At 37.9% G+C, this 20213-nt stretch overlaps 1 protein-coding gene across 3 annotated transcripts in view; it reads right to left on the bottom strand.

Annotated features, from left to right (window-relative positions):
* pag1 (phosphoprotein membrane anchor with glycosphingolipid microdomains 1) overlaps positions 1 to 20213 on the bottom strand; it is a 177802-nt gene that overhangs the window by 5534 nt on the left and 152055 nt on the right. For 2 of the 3 annotated variants that reach the window (XM_069921135.1, XM_069921136.1), the window contains exons 3-6: positions 16139 to 16172; positions 14266 to 14356; positions 13218 to 13714; positions 1381 to 1431 (exon numbers count right to left, since the gene is read on the bottom strand). In XM_069921135.1, coding sequence (XP_069777236.1) covers positions 1381 to 1431; positions 13218 to 13714; positions 14266 to 14356; positions 16139 to 16172 — 673 coding nt within the window. The remainder of the gene's footprint in view (positions 1 to 1380; positions 1432 to 13217; positions 13715 to 14265; positions 14357 to 16138; positions 16173 to 20213) is intronic. The other variant, XM_069921137.1, reaches the window with a different exon arrangement.

The raw sequence follows: 20213 nt of genomic DNA, 5'->3' as shown, positions 1-20213 counted from the left end.
CATGAAAATAATATTTTTTTTGTGTTCATCATTATTAAGCATTTCTTCCTGCACTGAAATTAACATTCTTATAGACTTACCGCACAAGTTCCCAAAGTACCAAAATCTTGACTCCTGGAAGGACAAGATAACAGGAAATCTAGAATATCATCTCCCTTCAGGTCACACATCTTCCAGGATTTTGAAATGTAACCTTTCCTTCACCATCCCTGGTCAAGGTTTCCCTTCCTCAAAATACTCTGGGAATCTTTTCACTTAATGAAATGCACGAGATTAAGTTATCTCACTGAAACCGTTTCAATGGCAATTGGAATGGGACTTTGAATGGTAGCCATGATAAACATGGCCACGTCCCGTGAGAAGGGAAAAAAAACTAAGTCAATTCAAAACAAATCTATGACATACATGCTACATTAAAACTTCCAGGAGTGTCTGTTCTAAAATTGCCACCAAAAAGAATAGTTTATTTGGACTTCTGTTCAAAGAGCAATTCAAAGTACTCCACAAGTTTTGGAAGGAACGTACTATAGCATCTGCAGCAGCCAAGTGCATACATTATGCTCCAACTACATTGTTGAGTATTTAGCAAGTAATATATTCAAAAATATAACCTATAGATTGCATGGAATGGAATTTATAGCATATTTTCATAAAGTATGACATTTAAGTTATAGAATACAAAAGATCAATGAATGTGGACTTCAGGAGGACCATCCTTCACTACACATTAACAGCTCGATAGTGGAGAGATTGAAGACCCCCAACTTCTTTGGAGTCCACTTAAGAAATGACTTATCATGGACACAATAGCCCCTCACTCATCTGGAAGGTGCAACAGCGATTGAACTTCCATAGAAGGCTGACCCAGCCACCATTCTGTAAACTTTCTACAAGAGATCTATCAAGAGTATCCCAGCCAGCTGCATCACAGTATGGTACAGTTGATGTAGAGCAGTGGTTCTCAACCTTTTTCTTTCCACCCACATACCACTTTAAGTAATCCCTATGCCCCGCCCCAATCAATGTCATTTACCAGGCCCATTGTTTAAAGTGGGCTTGCATAATCCTTCACCCTGCCTGGAGCATCTTTCAGCTACTCCCTTTGGGAATGAGAGACAAGAGTATTAGAGCCAGAACCACCAGTCTGAGGAACAGCCTCTTCATATGGGAGTGAGAGTGCTAAAACAGCTCTCCGTGACTCCCCTATTTATTAATAATATTTATTTTAATGTATGTCTGTACTGTGTATATGTATAGTTTGTCTATATGTGTGTTATATCTGTATGTGTGCTTGCACTGTTCTGCAGTGTGGACCAGAGAACACTGCAGGTTATACTAATACAGTTGGATGACAAATAAATGAACTTGAACATCACCCACTTCGGCTTGTGTCAGTGATGAATCCTCATCTTGAAAATTGCAATTTTGTGCCTGAAAAGACATATTTAAAAGATTCATTTAAAAAATTTTCTGTTCAAGATGTGACTTGCAATAATCAGATTGCAGAAATTGACTTCAGTGGTGGTTTAGTTTTGACATTTCATTGATCTTTGCCAATGCATTAGTCTTACACCATATTATAACAGCTTGTACTAACATAAAAAATTCAAAATCTTCAGGAAGAGACTCTGCAATACATTTTAAATGGTATTTAAGAATTTAGTATCCCAAGTTTAGCATTGGTAATGTTGACTCCACTATGTGGGAGAAATCAAATGTAGATTAGGCAATCACCCATTGAACACATACACTAGGTGTCCTCTATCTATTTCATAAGGTTACTTCCACATTTTAGCTCCAACTCTGTACAGTTACTCAGATACTCTGACTTCAAATCCAAATGAGAACTTAATGCACAGCAACCGGAAACATTTCTCTCTCCAAAGATACAGCGAGAGATGCTGAGAATTTCTATTCTCTTTTATTGTAGGTTTCAAGTACTTTTTTTTCCTGTTCTCTCTGTTTTCACTCTTAATTTTGGTTCCATCTCTCCAGGCTAGACAATCTGATCAACAAGCATACACCACTGGTTCTCAGTATGTGCCATTGTCACTTGAGCCATTCATTCTCTCCTGCTCTCCACGCCATCACAGGGACTCCCTCAGTTCTCCCATTCCATTCCCACAAATTAAGACTTCATTCTTTGACCTCATGACAGCTCAATTACCAAAAAATTAACAGATTTTCCCTCCACAGGTCTTGCTTGACATGCAGAGTATTTACAGCATTTTGTTTTTATTTCTGAATGCTGACAAGATGGAGCATCTAATGAATGGAACGAATCTGCAGATCTCAGATATGTTCAGAATCCCAGCTATAAGATCCACATCTCAAAACACAAGATTCGCCTATGGATTACCATTCCTTAATTCTCACAACAACAAAAAATAGGTAAAAGGAGATATTTTCAAGAATTTCTACAAAACTTCTAAATTATCTTGGCTAATACCCATCTTACCTTGGGTTCACACTTAGAAACTTTATAATGTTACAACTCAAAAGCTGAAGTTCTCTATTTACAATATTTCACTAGGAAGGTTCAGAATAATAAAGTTCCAATAAACATAAAATGAATGCACAAAAGCACAGCATGTTATTTCAGTAAATGATTTTTTTTATGGGGATCATTCTTAACCACTCAATTGATGAGTACCTTTTCAGGTTTGTCAACCCATCATTGGAGACTGAGATTATGAGACCAATTTCCTGCTATAGATATAAGAAAAATGTTATTGTGTGATTTTTATTCATTCAAGTGTGCAAATAGGCTTGTAATGGAAATGGAATTATCAAGCTACTTGAGTGGAGAGCTGATGAGGATGGACAAATGAGCCAGTAAACACATTTGGAAAACCAGTCAACTCTACAATGTTATTTGGTACCCAGATAAAAGGCACATTACAGCAAGATATACATCTCAGGGGCAGAGAAAAAGCTTTCCAATATTTTTCACAAGCTTTGTCCATTATTGTAGTTGAGAATTTGTTTTGTGATAAATTGATGCAACAACTCAGTCTCCTACGGTTTTGAAGCAAGGGTTGATTTTTGCCCTGTCACTTTGGTTTATGGTCTTTATATATATGTGACAAAAAAGGCAACCATTTGCACCCAATTCCCACACAATTTTAATGCAATCCTGGAGTTAGCTTGCTTGCCTCACAAGGTACAACTTGTTCAGTGTGAAGCAGTACAAAATACAACACTTTCCTCGCACGCAGTCCATTGAGAGTTTGCAAAGCACAGATGGAGTTTGGTGTCTGTTTTTTATGCCAATGTTTCCAGATTTGATTGTGTGATCACTTAATATTCTATTTAATTACTTTAATTGCAGTTGGTATGAGAAACATTTAAACCCCAAACTTCCAGAGGCAAGGACAGGATTAGGATGAATATAGTGGAGGGGTCAATTTCTAAATGGAAAAAGAGAAATGTGAGGAACTTTGATTCAAATAGAAGCAATAATTGATTGAAATACATTGACAACTAAAAACAAAGTAGAATAGTTTACAAATTTAGACCTCAAATCTGGTAAAGCTAATGATCTACTTGACAGCTGGGATCTTTGTTCTTCTGTATACTTCTGACAAACAGACTAGATGAGGTGCACATTCCTATAAATAGGAAGATGAGGAAACCAATGTTGGTGCCCTCTTCCATGCTGACATTCCCAGCATCAAGGTCCCAATGACTCAGTTGGTTCTGATGAACATATGTTACTCATATTTAAAACCAGACTCATGAAGTAGACACTGTTTTGAACCCTGTCGCAGCAGCAACGAGAGTCAACAGACAAACCATCAATGATTTTCAAAGCCTCCTTTTAAAAGTCCAACATCCTCTCCACTCTTGGAAAGCTCCTGATCAGATGCTCAAAATGTAAAAGGCCAATTAGGATGGCACAAGGAAAGACAGTTGCAGAGCAATGGAGCTGCCATCCAGTGATTCGGATTAAATCCCGACCTCCAGTGTGAAGTTTCTATGTTCTTTCATTTGCTTTGGTTTCCTCCCACATCACAAGAGCATGTACAGTAGGTCAATAGGTTAAATGGGCACGATAAATTGCCCTTGAGTGAGTGTTGGAATCTGTGGGATGAACATGGGGAAAATAAAATGGGATTAGTGTAACTTTGTGTCAATGGGTGCTTGAGGGCCATTTCCATGGTGTTCCCCTTTCACACTGCCAACCCTCCTATGAAGTGGGAAAACTTACCGGGCCTGCTGCACTCAGGAGCCTTTCCCACTGCACCATGATTTACCTGGTTAATCGGCAACCTGGCATTTTAAAGGGGGGGGGGGGTTCCCGCCTTCAGCGGAGCTGGTTGTGCTTTAACACTGCCAAAGGCAATTAGTGAGTTAACTCAGCCAGGCTCTGACACTTGCCCCCATCAAGAGGGGTGCGACAAACTGTGGATTATGTCAAAAATCATTCTTCTCCATTGGGTGGGGACCAGCAGTCGGGGCTGGCTTGTGGAAATGTCGCAGAGGAGTGTAGTGCCATTGGCGTAAAGTGGGAGGTCTTGGACCTGCAATCCCATGACCACAGATATAAAACGGTGCGTTTCAGGGTCGTCTTGCTGGGTGGTAGTTGATGCCTTGCGCTAATGCGTTGACCGTTGGTCTGGAGAGTGCGTCAGCGACAACATTGCATTTTCCAGAGAGATGGTGAATGGCTGTGGTGAATTCAGAGATGTAGGACAAGGGCCTCTGCTGTCGGGCAGATTATGGGTCGGAGGACTTTGAGAAAGTGAAAGTGGAGGAGTCACGTGATAGAGTAGTGGGCAGTAGGGGAATACCAGCCCTCTCCAGAAAAGAAAAAATTAAGTGAAGAAAATACAAAGTTCAAAAAAAAACAAAGCATAACAAATAAAAGATAAAGTTGTACAGAAAAGAGAGAAAATGGCACCCAAGAAGGAAAAACTAAAAACAATGAGAAAAAAAGAAAACGCCGGAAGAGAAAGGAGAAGGCCTTACCTGCATGAAGAAACAGGGAGCGGTCGTGGAGAAGAGAGCCCATTCTCCGAGGTTGGTGATGACCCCACAGAGTCGCGACCCCCGACCGCTGGAATGCAAAAATGGCTCTCCGAGCCAAACAAAAGTGCACAGTGCGCTTACTAAGGAGAAGGGGAACACCGATGGGAGGGGGACTCAGCCGAGGAGCGGGCAAACACAACATGACCAATTGAGGAATGCCTGACACCAGGGCTCTCAGCTGGAAGAAGAAGAAAAAGACAGGAAAGGGAGTGAAAGGAAAGAAGAGCAGCAGCAGGAGGCCCAACAGATGAGTAGCCCAGAAGAAGAGGACCAACAGCAAGAAGCCAAGCAAGAAGAAGGCCAGCAAAATGAGACAAGCAACTCATCCGGAAAGTCAGAAGAGACACAGATACAAGGAAGAGGAGAAGAAGAAGATTCAAACACAGATACAGACACAGAAGAAGAGGAAGAAGAAGACCGAGATCCTCACAGAGAAATAGAAGGTAAAACAGATGGACAGAATATAGATAAAGTTTTTTTCAAGAACAAATGAGAGCATTAAAAGAATGGTTGACATCAAAATTTAGTGAAATTACAGAAGAAAAGTACAGAAGAAAAAGTGAATAGATTAGAGCTGGTCATGACAGAAATAGGGAAAAGATTAGAAAATGTGGAAGAACGAGAAATAGTTGTAGAAATGGAAGTAAACAACTTAAGAAGAAAATTGGAAGAAAGTGATAAAAAAGTTAAAGAGTCACAAGAGATGTTATCTCAGAAAATTGATATGTTGGAAAATTATAGTAGGTGAAACAACATAAAAATAGTGGGCTTAAAGGAAGATGAAGAAGGCACAGACATGAAGGAATTTATAAAAGAATGGATCCCAAAGCTCCTGGGAATGACAGAAATACATGAAGGAATGGAAATAGAAAGGGCACACAGAACACTAGCTCCGAAACCACAGACACATCAAAAACCAAAATCCGTTTTAGTAAAATTTTTGAAATATACAACAAGAGAAAATATACTGGAGCAGGCAAGGAATAAAATTAAAGAAGACAATAAACCGTTGGAATACAAGGGTCAAAAAATATTTTTTTTTTACCCAGACATAAGTTTTGAACTCTTGAAGAAGAGGAAGGAATTTAATACAGCAAAATTGATCCTATGGAAAAAAGGTTATAAATTTATGTTAAGACATCCAGCTGTGCTTAAAATATTTATCCCTGGGGAGCAAAACAGACTGTTCTCAGATCCGGAGGAAGCACGAGAATTTGCAGAAGGCCTGCAGAAGGAGAGATGAAGAGATGTAACAAGATAAAATATATATAAAGATGTAAAAATAATGTATATGCAAGAACTAAAGAAGGGAAAGAGAAGGGAAGAAAGGAAGTAAGGCGGAAAAAAAAGGATGAACTTTGTTATATGTGTAAAAAAAAGTCTTTTCTGGGGTGGGTTGGGTGGGAGACAATAACCGTCACTGTAAAATCAGTTGACGCTTGCGAGCGGGTTCGCAATCCAAATGGAGAAGGAAGTTGTGGTTGCCCAGCAAGGGATAAGGGGCAACTCGGAGGGGGGGGGGAACATTTGGGGATAAGGGAATATTGGATGTGGGAGTTGTTGAAGTATTTTATGTTTTAAATGTGTTGTCATACATTGAGTTTAAAAAGGGAAAATGAGAGATGAAAATGGGGAAAAGGGGGATGGTGGTGGTGAGGAAGCGGAAATGAGGTGTAAACAGGGTATGAGATGGCCATGTTGAATTATATGACTATAAATATTAATGGAATACATAACCAAATTAAATGGAAGAGGCTATTAAATTTATTGAAAAAATAAAAAATAGACAGTATTTGTGCAGGAAATGCATCTAACTGAAGTGGAACATAATAAATTAAAGAGAGAGTGGGTGGCGCACGTAGCAGCAGCATCATATATTTCAAAAGCTAGAGGTGTAGCTATATTAATTAATAAAAATGTACCAATCAAAATAGAGGAGGAAATAATAGATCCAGCAGGGACGTATGTAATGATAAAGTGTCGGATATATTCAGAATTTTGGAATTTGCTCAATATATATGCACCTAATGAGGAGGATCAAAAGTTTATGCAAGATGTTTTTTTAAAGACTGTAGATACTCAAGGAGGGAATATATTGATAGGAGGGGATTTTAACCTAAATTTGGATCCAATATTGGATAAAACTGGACAAAAGACAGGCAAAAAGAATAAAGTGGCCAAATTTATGGTTAAATCAATGCAGGAAATGAAACTTATGGATATATGGAGGAGGCAGCACCCAAGGGAGAAGGAATACTCATATTATTTGAGTAGGCATAAAACATACTCAAGGATTGATATGTTTTTGTTGTCGGCCCATATTCAAGGGAGAGTTAGGAAAACTGAATATAAAGCTAGATTACTATCTGATCATTCACCCCTATTATTAGCAATAGAACTGGAGGACATCCCACCAAGAACATATAGATGGAGGTTAAACTCCATGCTACTTAAAAGACAGGAATTTAGCGAGTTTATTGAATGCCAAATTAAAATGTACTTTGAAATAAATACGGAATCAGTAAAAGACAAATTTATATTATGGGATGCAATGAAAGCCTTCATTAGAGGGCAGATAATAAGTTATGTAACAAAGATGAAAAAGGACTACAATGGGGAAATAGGACAGTTGGAAAGGGAGACAGTAAGTACAGAAAAGGAACTATTAACAAGTGATGATATAAAAAAAAGAAGAGAATTGGCGGACAAAACAATAAAATGCGAAACAGTACAAATGTATAAGGTGGAGGAGAACATAATGAAAATAAAGCAAAAGTATTATGAACTAGGAGAAAAAAACACACAAAATATTAGCCTGGCAACTTAAAACAGAACAAGCTAAAAGAACTGTATTGGCATCAAGAAAAAAAGGACAAACAAATTACATATAATCCAATGGAGATTAATGAGAACTTTAAGGAATTTTATGAACAATTATACCAAACTGAGAACGAGGGAAAAGATGATAAAATAGAAAAGTTTTTAGCTAAAATTGAACTGCCAAAATTGCAAGAAGAGGAACAAAACAAACTGATAAAACCATTTGAAATAGAGGATGTACAGGATATATTAAAAAAGATGCCGAACAATAAAACGTCTGGAGAGGATGGATTCCCAATAGAATTCTATAAAACATTAAAAGAGCTATTAATTCCTCCTCTCCTGGAAGTAATGAACCAGATAGAAGAAACACAAAACTTGCCAGATTCATGTAAGACAGTAATAATTACAGTAATACCAAAGACGGGGAAGAATCCACTAATACCAGCATCATATAGACCAATATCTCTACTTAATTCAGATTATAAGATAATAGCAAAATTATTAGCAAACAGATTGGCCAACTGTGTACCAAAAATAGTAAAACAAGATCAAACTGGATTTATTAAGAAAAGACGAATAGCGGATAATGTCTGTGAAATTATTAATTTAATTAATGCAGTTCAAGGAAATAAGATGCCAACACTGGCTGTTGCTTTAGACGCAGAAAAAAGCCTTTGACAGGGTAGAATGGAATTATTTATTCAAAGTATTACAGAGGTTCAATCTACCAGAAAAATATATTAATTGGATTAAAGCATTATATACTGGACCATTGGCAAAGGTAACAGTAAATGGATATGTATCGAACCAATTTAAATTAAGTAGGTCAACTAGATAAGGATGTCCATTATCTCCCTCACTGTTTGCTTTGGCAGAACTGTTAAGAACAGAAAATAAAATAAAAGGGATAAAAATAAAGGAGAAGGAGTATAAAATCAGTTTATTTGCAGATGACATTATAGTATACTTAACAGAACCAGAAATATCAATAAAAGAACTAATTAAGAAATTGAAGGAGTATGGAGAAATATTGGGGTACAAGATCATTGCAAATAAAAGTGAAGTGATGCCCATGAGTAATGCGGATTATACAGAATTTTAAAAAAGAATCACCATTTAAATGGCAAAGACAAGCAATCCGATACCTCGGTATTAGGTAAGATAATAATTTGCCACTTGTACAAATTAAATTATCAGCCACTAATAAAGAAATTGCAGGAAGACTTAGAACATTGGAAAGAATTACCACTAACATTGATAGGGAGGGTAAATTGCATTAAAATGAATGTCTTCCCAAGGATACAATACTTATTTCAATCATTACCAATTCCCTTAACAGAGAAATTCTTTAATGAACTAAAGAGAATAATAAGGAAATTTTTATGGAAAGGGGGGAAAACCGAAGATAGCGATAGATAAATGAACAGAGAGGTACATCCAAGATGGTTTGCAGCTACCAACTTTAAAAATTATTATAGACCAGCACAACTAAGGTATTTATCAGATTTTTATCAGACAAGGGAAAAACCAGATTGGACTAAGATAGAGCTAGATAAAATAGGGGAGAAAGTACCGGAACATATACTTTATAAGTGGGATGAAAAGCTGGTATGATATAAAAGCTCACCAGTCACTTAGAAAGGAAAAAAACCAATTACCAAATACCAAAATTATTATTGATGCAAAATCGGCTAATCCCTTTTTCAATAGATAACCTTTCCTTTAGAGAATGGGAGAGAAAAGGAATTAAAAGAATAGAAAATTGTTTTTTGGGAAATAATTTATTAACATTTGAACAAATGAAGTACAAATATGGAAAAACTCATGGTACAATGTTTGCATACCATCAACTGAAAGCGTATTTAAAGGATAAATTGGGAAACAGACTGAGATTACAAGAAGGAAGCAGCTTTGAATATGTGATTACAGACACAATGATAATTAAAAGATTTATAACAAACATGTACATCAAACTGCAAGAGAAGGAAAATGATGAAATAACCTATAAACCCAAACAAAAATGGGAAAAGGATTTAAACATAAAGATAAAAAATGAAACATGGGAAAAGTTATGTTCTGGAACTATGAAGAATATAATAAACACAAAGTTACACATGATACAGTATAATTGGTTACACAGGTTATATATCATGCCCCAAAAGTTAAAAAAAATGGGATCCAACATTATCAGATAGATGTTTTCACTGTAAGAAGGAAATGGGAACAACAGTACATGCAATTTGGGCATGTGAGAAAGTGAAAAAGTTTTGGGAAGATCACAAATTTGGGAACCATACATGGAACATAACAGAGAGGGCTTGCCTCGGGCTTCCACCCCCTAAAATGATAAGAAGACAAAATGACTTGATTCAGTGTGTAAAAGTAGATGACACATTTTTCTGGTTTATTTTCATTGTGTGATGACATTGTTTAATGGTTTTATTGTATTGTATACGTTGAATGATTATTGGTTTTGGTGCGGGGGAGGGAAGGTAGGCGGGAAAAAAAGGGGAGAAAATGCCACTGAGTATATTTAAGAGGGAAATGTTTGTATGTATTTTGGTTGGTTAATCTGGGGCTCTGATGGTATCCCCGGATTAGGTCAACTTCAGAGAACAGCTTTGCGCCATAGAGGTTCACTGCGAAATCCTGGATGTGGGGTATCAGGTAGCAGTCGGGCGTCATCACATCGTTGAGGCATCTGTAGTCTTCGCAGGGTCTCCAGCTGCCATTGGACTTTGGCACCAAGTGGAGGGGTTGAGGCCCACTGGCTATTGGAATAGCGGACGATGCTGAGCTCTTCCATACGTTTAGACTCTTCCTTGGTGAGGTTGAGTTTGTCTGGATCTCACAAATGCACTAATAAGGAGGTTTTTAAGAGCCATGTATTTACCTTCCTCTAGCAGTGCCTGTTTGATATCATCAACCCGTGAGGAGGCTTCCCGGTTGAGTGAGTTGATGATGTAAAAGCATCTCGTCGAATCGGAGGTTATCTGTATGATCTGCAACTGGACCTCCGCTTGTCCGAACCAAGTGTGGGGCCTGTTCATCCAGAATGTTGGCAGCTTCAAAGGAATGGCACCCGCAGCAGCAGGTTCTATTGTGCCAAGTCTTCAGGGTGTGGAGACTCGTCAGGGTCACTAGTGTAGTGTGTTGTGCAAAAACACTGAATCAACAGGCTGAGAGCTTGAATAACACAACTGCTTTACTTTGAATTCTGCACTGCAGCCTTTAAGCCCATGCCCCCGCATTCCAGCTCTTGCCTCATGATGACACATGTGCGCACACGCCCTTCCTGTCTAGACCAGAAGAAACAGTCCCATGATGCCATCTTTGCAGCGGCTGCCCCGCTGACCACGCGTGACAAGCGAGACCAGTTCACCGCTACAAGTATGTGCGTTGCCACAATCCATTGGTAAAGATGGGAAGTCTGTATTGTGAAGGTGGTTAAATCTTAGTGACACCTGCTAACCTAGTAAATGAAAAGCAGTGTGTCTTCACAGTCAGCCAATATGAATTGTAACTTTTTCAGGAACGTTATAGTGACTGCGGCGGCAGCGCTATGAAATGAAGAGACGTCCACACAGTACAAGGGTGGCATCAACTGCAGGCTTCTTCTCAGTAGTGAAGGAGGGCCCGCACTATCTTGGGATGGCCAACTGTTGCAGCGATTCAGCCCGACCACCTGCGCGGTCGCTCAGCTTGCTACAATGTCAGCCTAAAGCTTTGATCTGATTTTATTGACAAGCCAGGTATCGCCCATTTGATCGGCATTTCTCGCCACTGAACTCTGCTTCATAAACCAGTTCTTCAGTCTTTCCCACAACGACTCTGTGGTAAGTTTATAACACATTGGAATAATCAACACTCAAGACTATGACATGTGACACTTAATTTCAGATACACATACACTTAATTGAGAGCAGAAACCTTGCTGCTGTGGCTAACCTGCAACGTGGTCTACAAGTGACAACTGGAATTATGGCAATATAAAATAAGGTCCTGCTACCAGACCACTCTAATAGCCTTCTAGAGGGAGGGTTGGCATTACCCAACTTTAGAATTTATTACTGGGCAATTAATATTAGTTACTTAAGGTATTGGTTGAATTATTCAGAATTATCTCTAAATCCCCATTGGGTAAATTTAGAAATTAAACCGATACAAAATTTTTCAATTAGCTCTATTTTGGGAGCTGCTCTCCCTTTTACTCTTACTAAATTATATAAACAAATTGATAATCCAATGGCTAAACATACACTACGTATATGGTTTCAATTCCGGAGATTTTTTGGCCTAAGTCATTTTATCTTGGAAACTCCTATTGTACTAAATTTCCTTTTTCATCCCTCTCTAATTGATCAAGCTTATTTACTCTGGAAAGTTAAAGGTATAACATGCTTTTCGGATTTATTCTTGGATAACTCTTTCATGTCATTTGAACAATTATCCATGAAATATGATTTACCTCGATCTCATTTCTTTCGATATTTGCAGATTAGGAGTTTCTTAGTTTCGACTTTACCCTCTTTTCCCAATCGGGAGACTACGACTGTTTTAGAGGATATATTATATTCAAAATTCCCTCCAAAAGGTGTTATATCTAAATTATATAATATAATTACTAATAGCCTTCTGACACTTGCAATAAACATAAATAATAATATATTTAAAATAAACTAATTTTAAAATACTTTCAATTTGTGTATGTTATTTTAATGAAAGCAAAAACCAAGGCAAATCACTCATCTGTACTTAATTTTTCATGCAGGAAGGCAGCTAATTAATTTTCAAATATGCCAACCATGGCTCCTATAAAGTTAAGAGGTCAGAAATATCTGACTGCCACATAATTTAATAACTTGTTAAACCACTCCAGGACTCAGTGGCAAATCCAGGGCCACAACAATGATGTATGTTAAAGACCCAGAAGCAAGGCTACTGATATGTACAGAAGCTCAACAGGATTCACCACAAGGTCACCAGTTAGCTATGAGGGTAAATCAGCCTATTATGAGAAACACCAATTGGGAGAAACAACATTAAGAAAAATATGCTTTTTTTTTTTCAAAATTCAGCATTAAAACATGGGGTTTTTGGTAATATCTAAATGCAGGTATCATTGTTTTACAAATTATGAATATTTTTTCAAAAAAGAGAACTACAGATATGTAACTAAGAAAAAATATCTGTAGTAATAGTGATAATTCTATTTAATTAGCAAATGACAAAGGAATCCAAAACAGCAAATAGCAGCAAAAACCAACCCTATACAGTACTAAGAGCTGGTGACCCTTAGGAGTTGGAAGTTTTAGAAATTAGGAAGTTTCAGTGAATTACAAACAGTAAATAAAGGAGCTCACCTCTGCCTTTTCATCCAGCTTCTTTATTGGAAGTGGTGGAGGATCATCTTCAGTAATCAATATCTGCTCTGTCGAGTTACTGTGATTCAGTTTCACCTTCCTCACCGTTGCATATTCTGCAGAACCCTCACCATGCTCCTGAATTTGATCTTGCACCATGATATTCACATCTGTATTTTCACCCTGACCATAAATTTCATTTTCTACACTGACAGATTCTTCTTTTAGCTCTTTCACAGTTTCATAGAGCGAGTCTTCAATGACTATGTCCTGTGAAGAGCTGTTCTTTAACACTTCATACGTGTTACAAACTCCATGCATGGGCTTGGCTTCATTCACTTCTATAGATTCGGTGGTTGGCATTGAGTCAGGTATTTGAGGCAGTTCTCTGCTTTGATGGCATTTTGTAGACTTGCACTGTGTATCTTGTTGGTTTGGTTCCACTAGTAGCAATGCATCTTCAGATGAATTGACAATTGTACTCTGATCTGAAACAACTACCAAAGTAAAATCAGAAAGCAACATATCTGTTTCAAAAATCAATGTCATTAATTTTATTTTTAGACATGCAGCACAGTAACAGGCCCTTCCACCCATGAGCCTGTGCCACCCAAATACTCTTATTAACCTACAAACCCAATTTTTGGAGGGTGGGAGGCAACCCAAGCAACATGGGAAGAACATACAAGCTCCTTACAGACAGTGCCGGGTTCAAACTTGGGTTGACAGCGCTTGGCTAAGGTTTAACTTTTTTTTAACCCAAATGCAAACAGGATCTGACATCAAACAAAATTGAGCTTATCACTGAGAATAAACAGTTGATAAATAAGGCTATGCCAATTGAATGTTTTCACATTGAACAATGGAAAAGATAAAAATAGATTAAGATTATTTCCACAAATGGAGCATTCATCCAGTTAGAATTGTCAAAATTATTTTCACCACAAACAATTTTGGAAAAAATTGTTCTTAAATATATGCAACTGTTCTACACTTTCTTGTTCAAAATTATGATACTTTAGATTGTACGTGCTTATTGCTGTCTTACCATCTCCATTTGTAAGGCTGTCTGTGTGACCATTTGCTGGCAGCTCTTCTCTAGAGTTCAAAGGATAACTGTTGGTCTCCTTCTCTGAAGGCTGTAAAACATTGCAGAATCAGTGTCACCTCTTGCTTAAAAATAGATTAAGAATTTGTAATAAAATGCAAATGTTTCACATGAATTTTCAAAAAACATAAGAAATGTTCTCCACCACTTTCCCTTAGAACTTGTGTACAAGTTACCGAAAAGAAATCTGGCACTGCAGAAATGTGCCTGGCTGCTTCCAGATAGTTGATGCTTTCTTGATTGAGTTTGGATCATATAAATAGAACTATATTGCTTTGTGCGGCATTCCAATTTTACTAGTTTATATTACACTAGAAGAAGATTGGTCTAGAATCAGTTCAGGTAAATATGGCATTACACAGAGGCCAGCAACAATTTTGGTCATGAAAATGTCATTAAAAGCTGTGTCACATAAGGGGGTGGTGAAATGCCAGTTAATGAAGAAGACGAAGGTAGTGTAAATCAAGCAGTAATCATGGCTTTTATTATCAGAAACTAGTGGTACAATAATGAATGACAATGGGTACATACACAGTTATACCCAAGGGGAGTTTCTTAAGTGGTAGAGATAATACCCGTCCAATGTCAGTAAAGCAGGGCTAGGCCCAGTGAGAGACTGACAGCTCAACATAGATTCACCACAGGTGGATACTCCTAAATGGTCATCAGGCACAGTGTGCAATTTTGTGAGAGAATATTCAAGTTTCAGATCATTGGTAAGAGCCTTAGTTCTTGAGGAATGGTGAGGGGGATATCAATCCAGAGAACCACATTCAAGCAGGTTCATAGAGGATGGTGTCCAGAGGTTTAACAAACAATGGGGGAAATTAAAATGGATCTGCTTGAATCAGATTTCCAGTGGGTTGCATTGCTGTTGAAAGGTTGTTCAGAAAGTGCCAGTTACGTGTAGAAGCCCAGCACAATTATTAAATGCACTACTTTAGTGATGTAGAAAACCTAGCAACAGCATAAAATACAATTGCGTATGTGTAAACAGTCAACCCATGTGATCGGAATGAATTAAGTTTATTGTTATATACACAAATGCCATAAATATAATGAAAGTCTTGCTGCAACTTCTCAGGAACATAAAATAGACAACGCAAGAAAAAAAAGTTGATAATAAAATACAAGGAGGAGGAAAATAAAAATAAAGTAGATATTAATAAAATATCTCACTTGCATTTCTCTGTTTGGGCAATGAAGGGGAAGAAAATAAAATTCCATTTTCACAAGTGTAATGCTGAAAGAAAAATTGCTCCATGTGTTTGAAATTTTCACCCACAAGTGCTTTAGTGGAAACTAATCATTTTGGAAATAAAAATATGCTGGTTTAAATGCCAATATATACAACTTTATCATTTTCCATAAAATAATTTTAAAATGAATTTTACAAAGGCAAGAGGGTAGAAACACCAAAAAAATGGACAGGATGAAACTTTATTTTCTCTTCTACTTCTGCTGACTGGACAAATGCCATGAAAATCAGAGCAATGTATGGTAGTTAGGACTACTTAAAAATAGAAAATAAAAATGGATAACATTTGTCTAATTAAATCTCAAGATTTTATTATATTGGTCTACCTTTTAAGTGCTGAAATAATAAACAGGGATCAGACAGAGTGGAGTAAATAAAATGGATAATATGGGTGAGGGAAGGAGAGGGGGCAGAGGAACGAGAGACAGAGCACTCCAGAGTCAATGGACTGAGTAGTTTGCTGCTGAGTATAAAAATTAAATTTGAGACATTGGGGTTGAGGAGGAAAAAAAGAGACTGGATGCATTAACAGAATATTAAATGTAGAACACTTACCATAGACATTAGGTTCTCATCCTCCTCTGGTGGTCTATCAATAGAAAGTCAAATTCATCATTACATCTAATAAACTTAAACATTTTTAATTACAATTAACCAAATTATTGTTTGCCCAGTGGTGGTCATGAAATGTGCATAATCAAGCACATGTTTCAATGCACCATGATCCACAGAATAAACACCTCAATGCATCAGCAAGGCACATGATCCAAAATGCTCTTTGTAAACAGGCACTATAGTTTGCGAGAGGAAGTACAAAAGTTGGGATCTGTCACCATCACACATCCTGAGGAAGTGACAATTTCATGCAAGTTTGGAAATACTTACTGAGTTTGGATTATCAGATCATTTTTATGTCATATTGTGTAGTTTTTTGAGGAATATTGTTTTTGTATAAAGATGAGAAAAGAGTGGTGAAGTATGTGGGCAAACATATTACCCTAGTAGTTGAGCCAGTCAAAGCCAGCTTATTGTCCAAGACACAACACCTTGTAAAATGCCAATTTTAAAAAAAGCACTATTCTGCTTCTGTTCCAAGTGCTTTTCTTGAAGGTCACAAGTATTAGTGGTGATAATGAACATGTATACAGCCACAATAATGGAACAGCAGGAGGTATTGGAGAAGCCAAGATATTACTGAACAGCAGGCAGACTTATGATACAAAGAAATAGATTGGAGGTCAATCCACAGGACCATAAGAGTGGCAGAGAGAATCACTAGAGTTCATGTCCCCTCCATCCATGTGATCTAGCGGGATTGTTGTCTAAAGAGGGCAGGCAAAATCATTGAGGACCCCTTCCACCCTGCACACAGCATCTTTTAGCTGCTCCGATTGGGAAAGAGATTCAGGAGTATCAGAGCCAGAACCAACAGGCTGAGGAACGGCTTCTTCCCACAGTCAGTGAGAATGTTGAACAACCAAAGGAACTGCTCACACTAACCATCCGAGACTCATATTTATGAAACAATATTTATTTATTTGCATATATGAATACATGTCCTGCTTTTATATTGTGACTGTGTGTGTGTGCTATGTCTGGTTGTGTCTCCATGCTTTGCACCAAGGACTGGAGAACACTTTTGTCGTGTTGTACTTGTGCAATCAGATGATATCAAATGTGACTTGACTCCATGGCCTACACCTGCCTTTTTCTTTAAACTTTATTTAATGGAGGGGAGAAGCCCATGGAGTGCACTAGGCAAATAAAGGGAAAGCAAGGAGCTTAGGCGAAGAATGAGAGAGAAGATGGGGAGCTAAAAAGGAGCTGGGGAGTGAGGTAGCAGAATGTCTGATACAGGAACGTAGTACCAGCCATGCTGAGCATTGAGCTATTGATTATGTCAGATGACAGTGGCCAAGTGAGATGCTTCCAGTCCTGCAGGATGAATGCTCCCCATCCACTGGGAGGGCCCAGAAGGAAAATGCCAACATCAGGCAGCAGGATGGCAGATGAAGATTTTCTCTAAGGTAATCTTAGAGGACAAGGGTCTTAGGGCTTAACTGTAGGGTTTGGGTTACATTGGTGCTAAGACGTAGTAATGTGCATGAGTGGACAATTGGAGAATGACTCCCTGAAAAGAGTAAGCTACATCAGCCAGTGGCTCGATTAAAGCCTAGAGATTGGAAAGCAACAGGAAATGGAATAAAAACTCAAAAGAATTCTAACAATAACACAAATATTTATTTTAGAAGAATTTATGGATCCTCAAGTCATTCAATAAGAATGTAATGCCGATTTCTTAGTATGCACTATAACTAGACTGCCATCTACTGCACAGTCTCAAAAAGAAAAGAGAATTATAGGTTTTCAACATCCATAAACTCAAATTCTGTTCAGGGCTGATTTGATAAACCACCAAGAGATTAATAGCAAATTATTAGAAGACAGGCCTCTTTACATAAGCTCTTTAAATCTTCTGCCCACAACATTTAAAAAAAACACATTATAAACAATGAAATCTAGGTCACTGATGTCCTCACTGCAACGAGCATTCTTAGGAGATAATGAAAATGAATTCATCTTGGCTCCTTTTGGAAAAACAGAGCAGAGGATTTTGAACTTCTCAGTTCCTTCAATGCCATATTCCAGTTATGAGCATTACAAAACAATATTCTCTTTAAACTGCTGATTTTCATCTGAAATTGTTTATATATTATATTAGGAGAGAAATACAAATGATAAGCAAAGTTTAATGGGGAAGCACAAAATGAGTATCCTGATTAAATTGCTAGATTACTATTTGTGAATGGTAATTTAAAAATGAATAATCTCATTTCAAGGTCCCTATCTGGACCTCACCTTCTTACCTTGAGCAATTTGGATCTCTTTGATCCTGGCCTATTGTTTTAGACCTAATTTCTGGAATTTTTTCAACATCTTTTCTTTCTTTCCATCTTTATTTGGAGCTCGTTTCTAGCCCTCACTATCTGCATATAATTGACTCTTTGTGTTTTTTTAATTTCTCGTTAAATGCCTTTGGACAAAATGGATATTAGAGGCATCTTGAAAATGCAAGTTGTTTTTGCTGTTATGTGAAATATTAGTACACAAATAAATTTCAGTGGTCAACCAGTGACCAGACCTTTCTGAAATATTGGCATCTGAAATATTTCCTTCTCCTTCATACCCTCTCAATGATGATGGCTCCTGTTGGAGCCCATGAAATGGAACAATAGGAATCTGATTCTTTGGCTGGAAGTTGGGAAAGAGATGAGTTGACTTCTGCTGGCCATCTCAGTTTTCCATAAATCCCATTTTAAAACTTGCATGTTTAGTAAAAGATAGATACTCACAGCAATGCAACAAAAGAGCTTTTATAATCTTTAAGTGGCAGAGGCTCAAAGTGGGTTAAAACCTAAGCTCACACGATATAGGAGCAGAAGAAGGCCCATTCAGTCAGCTCTGCCATTCTAATCATCCATCCTTCCACTCAGCCCCACTACTCGGCTTTCTCCCTGTAACCCTTGATGCACTGACAAATAAAATATCTCTGCCTTAATTACATTCAACGACCATGCTCCCACAGCCACCTGTGACAATATGTTCCACAAACTCACGGCCCTCTGACTAAAAAAAGCTTCTGCATCTCTGTTTAAATTGACACCCTTTTATCCTGAAGTTGTGCCCTCTTGTACTAGACTCTCCTACCATGAGAAATATGCTTGCCACATCTACTTTCCCCAAGCCTTTCATCCTTCTGTACTCCAACGAGTGCAGTTCAAGAGCCAACAAACGTTCTTCATATGCTAACCTTTTCATTCCTGGTATCATTCTCTAAAATCTTCTCTGTACCCTCTCCAACACTAGCACATCTTTTTTTTTCAAATAAGGCGCCCAAAACTGTATACAATACTCCAAGTGAGTTCACCAGCACTTTATAAATTCTTGACTTTACATCCCTGCTCATATATGGTATTCCTCTAGAAATGAATACCAACATTGCATTTGTCTTCTTCACCACTGACTCAACATGGAGGTTAACCTTTAGGGTATCTTGCACGAGGATTCCCAAGTCACTTTGTACCTCGATATTTTGAATTTTCTCCCCATCTAAATAATACTCTGACCATTAGTGATTTTGTAAAAATTACGGAACAGGTGGACACCACAAGTTTCCCAATTAGTAATCCAGAAAAATCAAAACTTTATCCATGCCTTATTTGATGCTGAAAATAGTCTGTACGCTGATGGATCGGCAGGACATCAAATTTTACACCCAACTACTAACTACTTACCTTGATTCTGTTTTGACCCATTAGTCCAGTCCCTCCACACCTACATCTACAATACTTCCCATGCCCTCCATCACTTCAAAAACTTCCAGTTTCCTGAACTCGACCGCCTCATCTTCACCATGGAAATCTATCATTATCCTCCATACTGAAGGCCTCAAATACTTTCATTTCTTCCTTGACAACAAACCCAACCAATCCCCTTCCACCATAACCCTTCTCCACTGGGAGAATTTTTTCTCACCCTCAATAACTTCTCCTTTGTCTCATCCTATTTTCCCCACATCAAAGCAGTAGCCATTGGAACATGCATGGGCTCCAGCAATGGCTGCCTTTTT

Source organism: Narcine bancroftii, chromosome 2, assembly GCF_036971445.1.
Source record: "Narcine bancroftii isolate sNarBan1 chromosome 2, sNarBan1.hap1, whole genome shotgun sequence".
Lineage (NCBI taxonomy): Eukaryota > Metazoa > Chordata > Chondrichthyes > Torpediniformes > Narcinidae > Narcine > Narcine bancroftii.
This window is presented reverse-complemented; position numbering and strand designations above follow the sequence as displayed.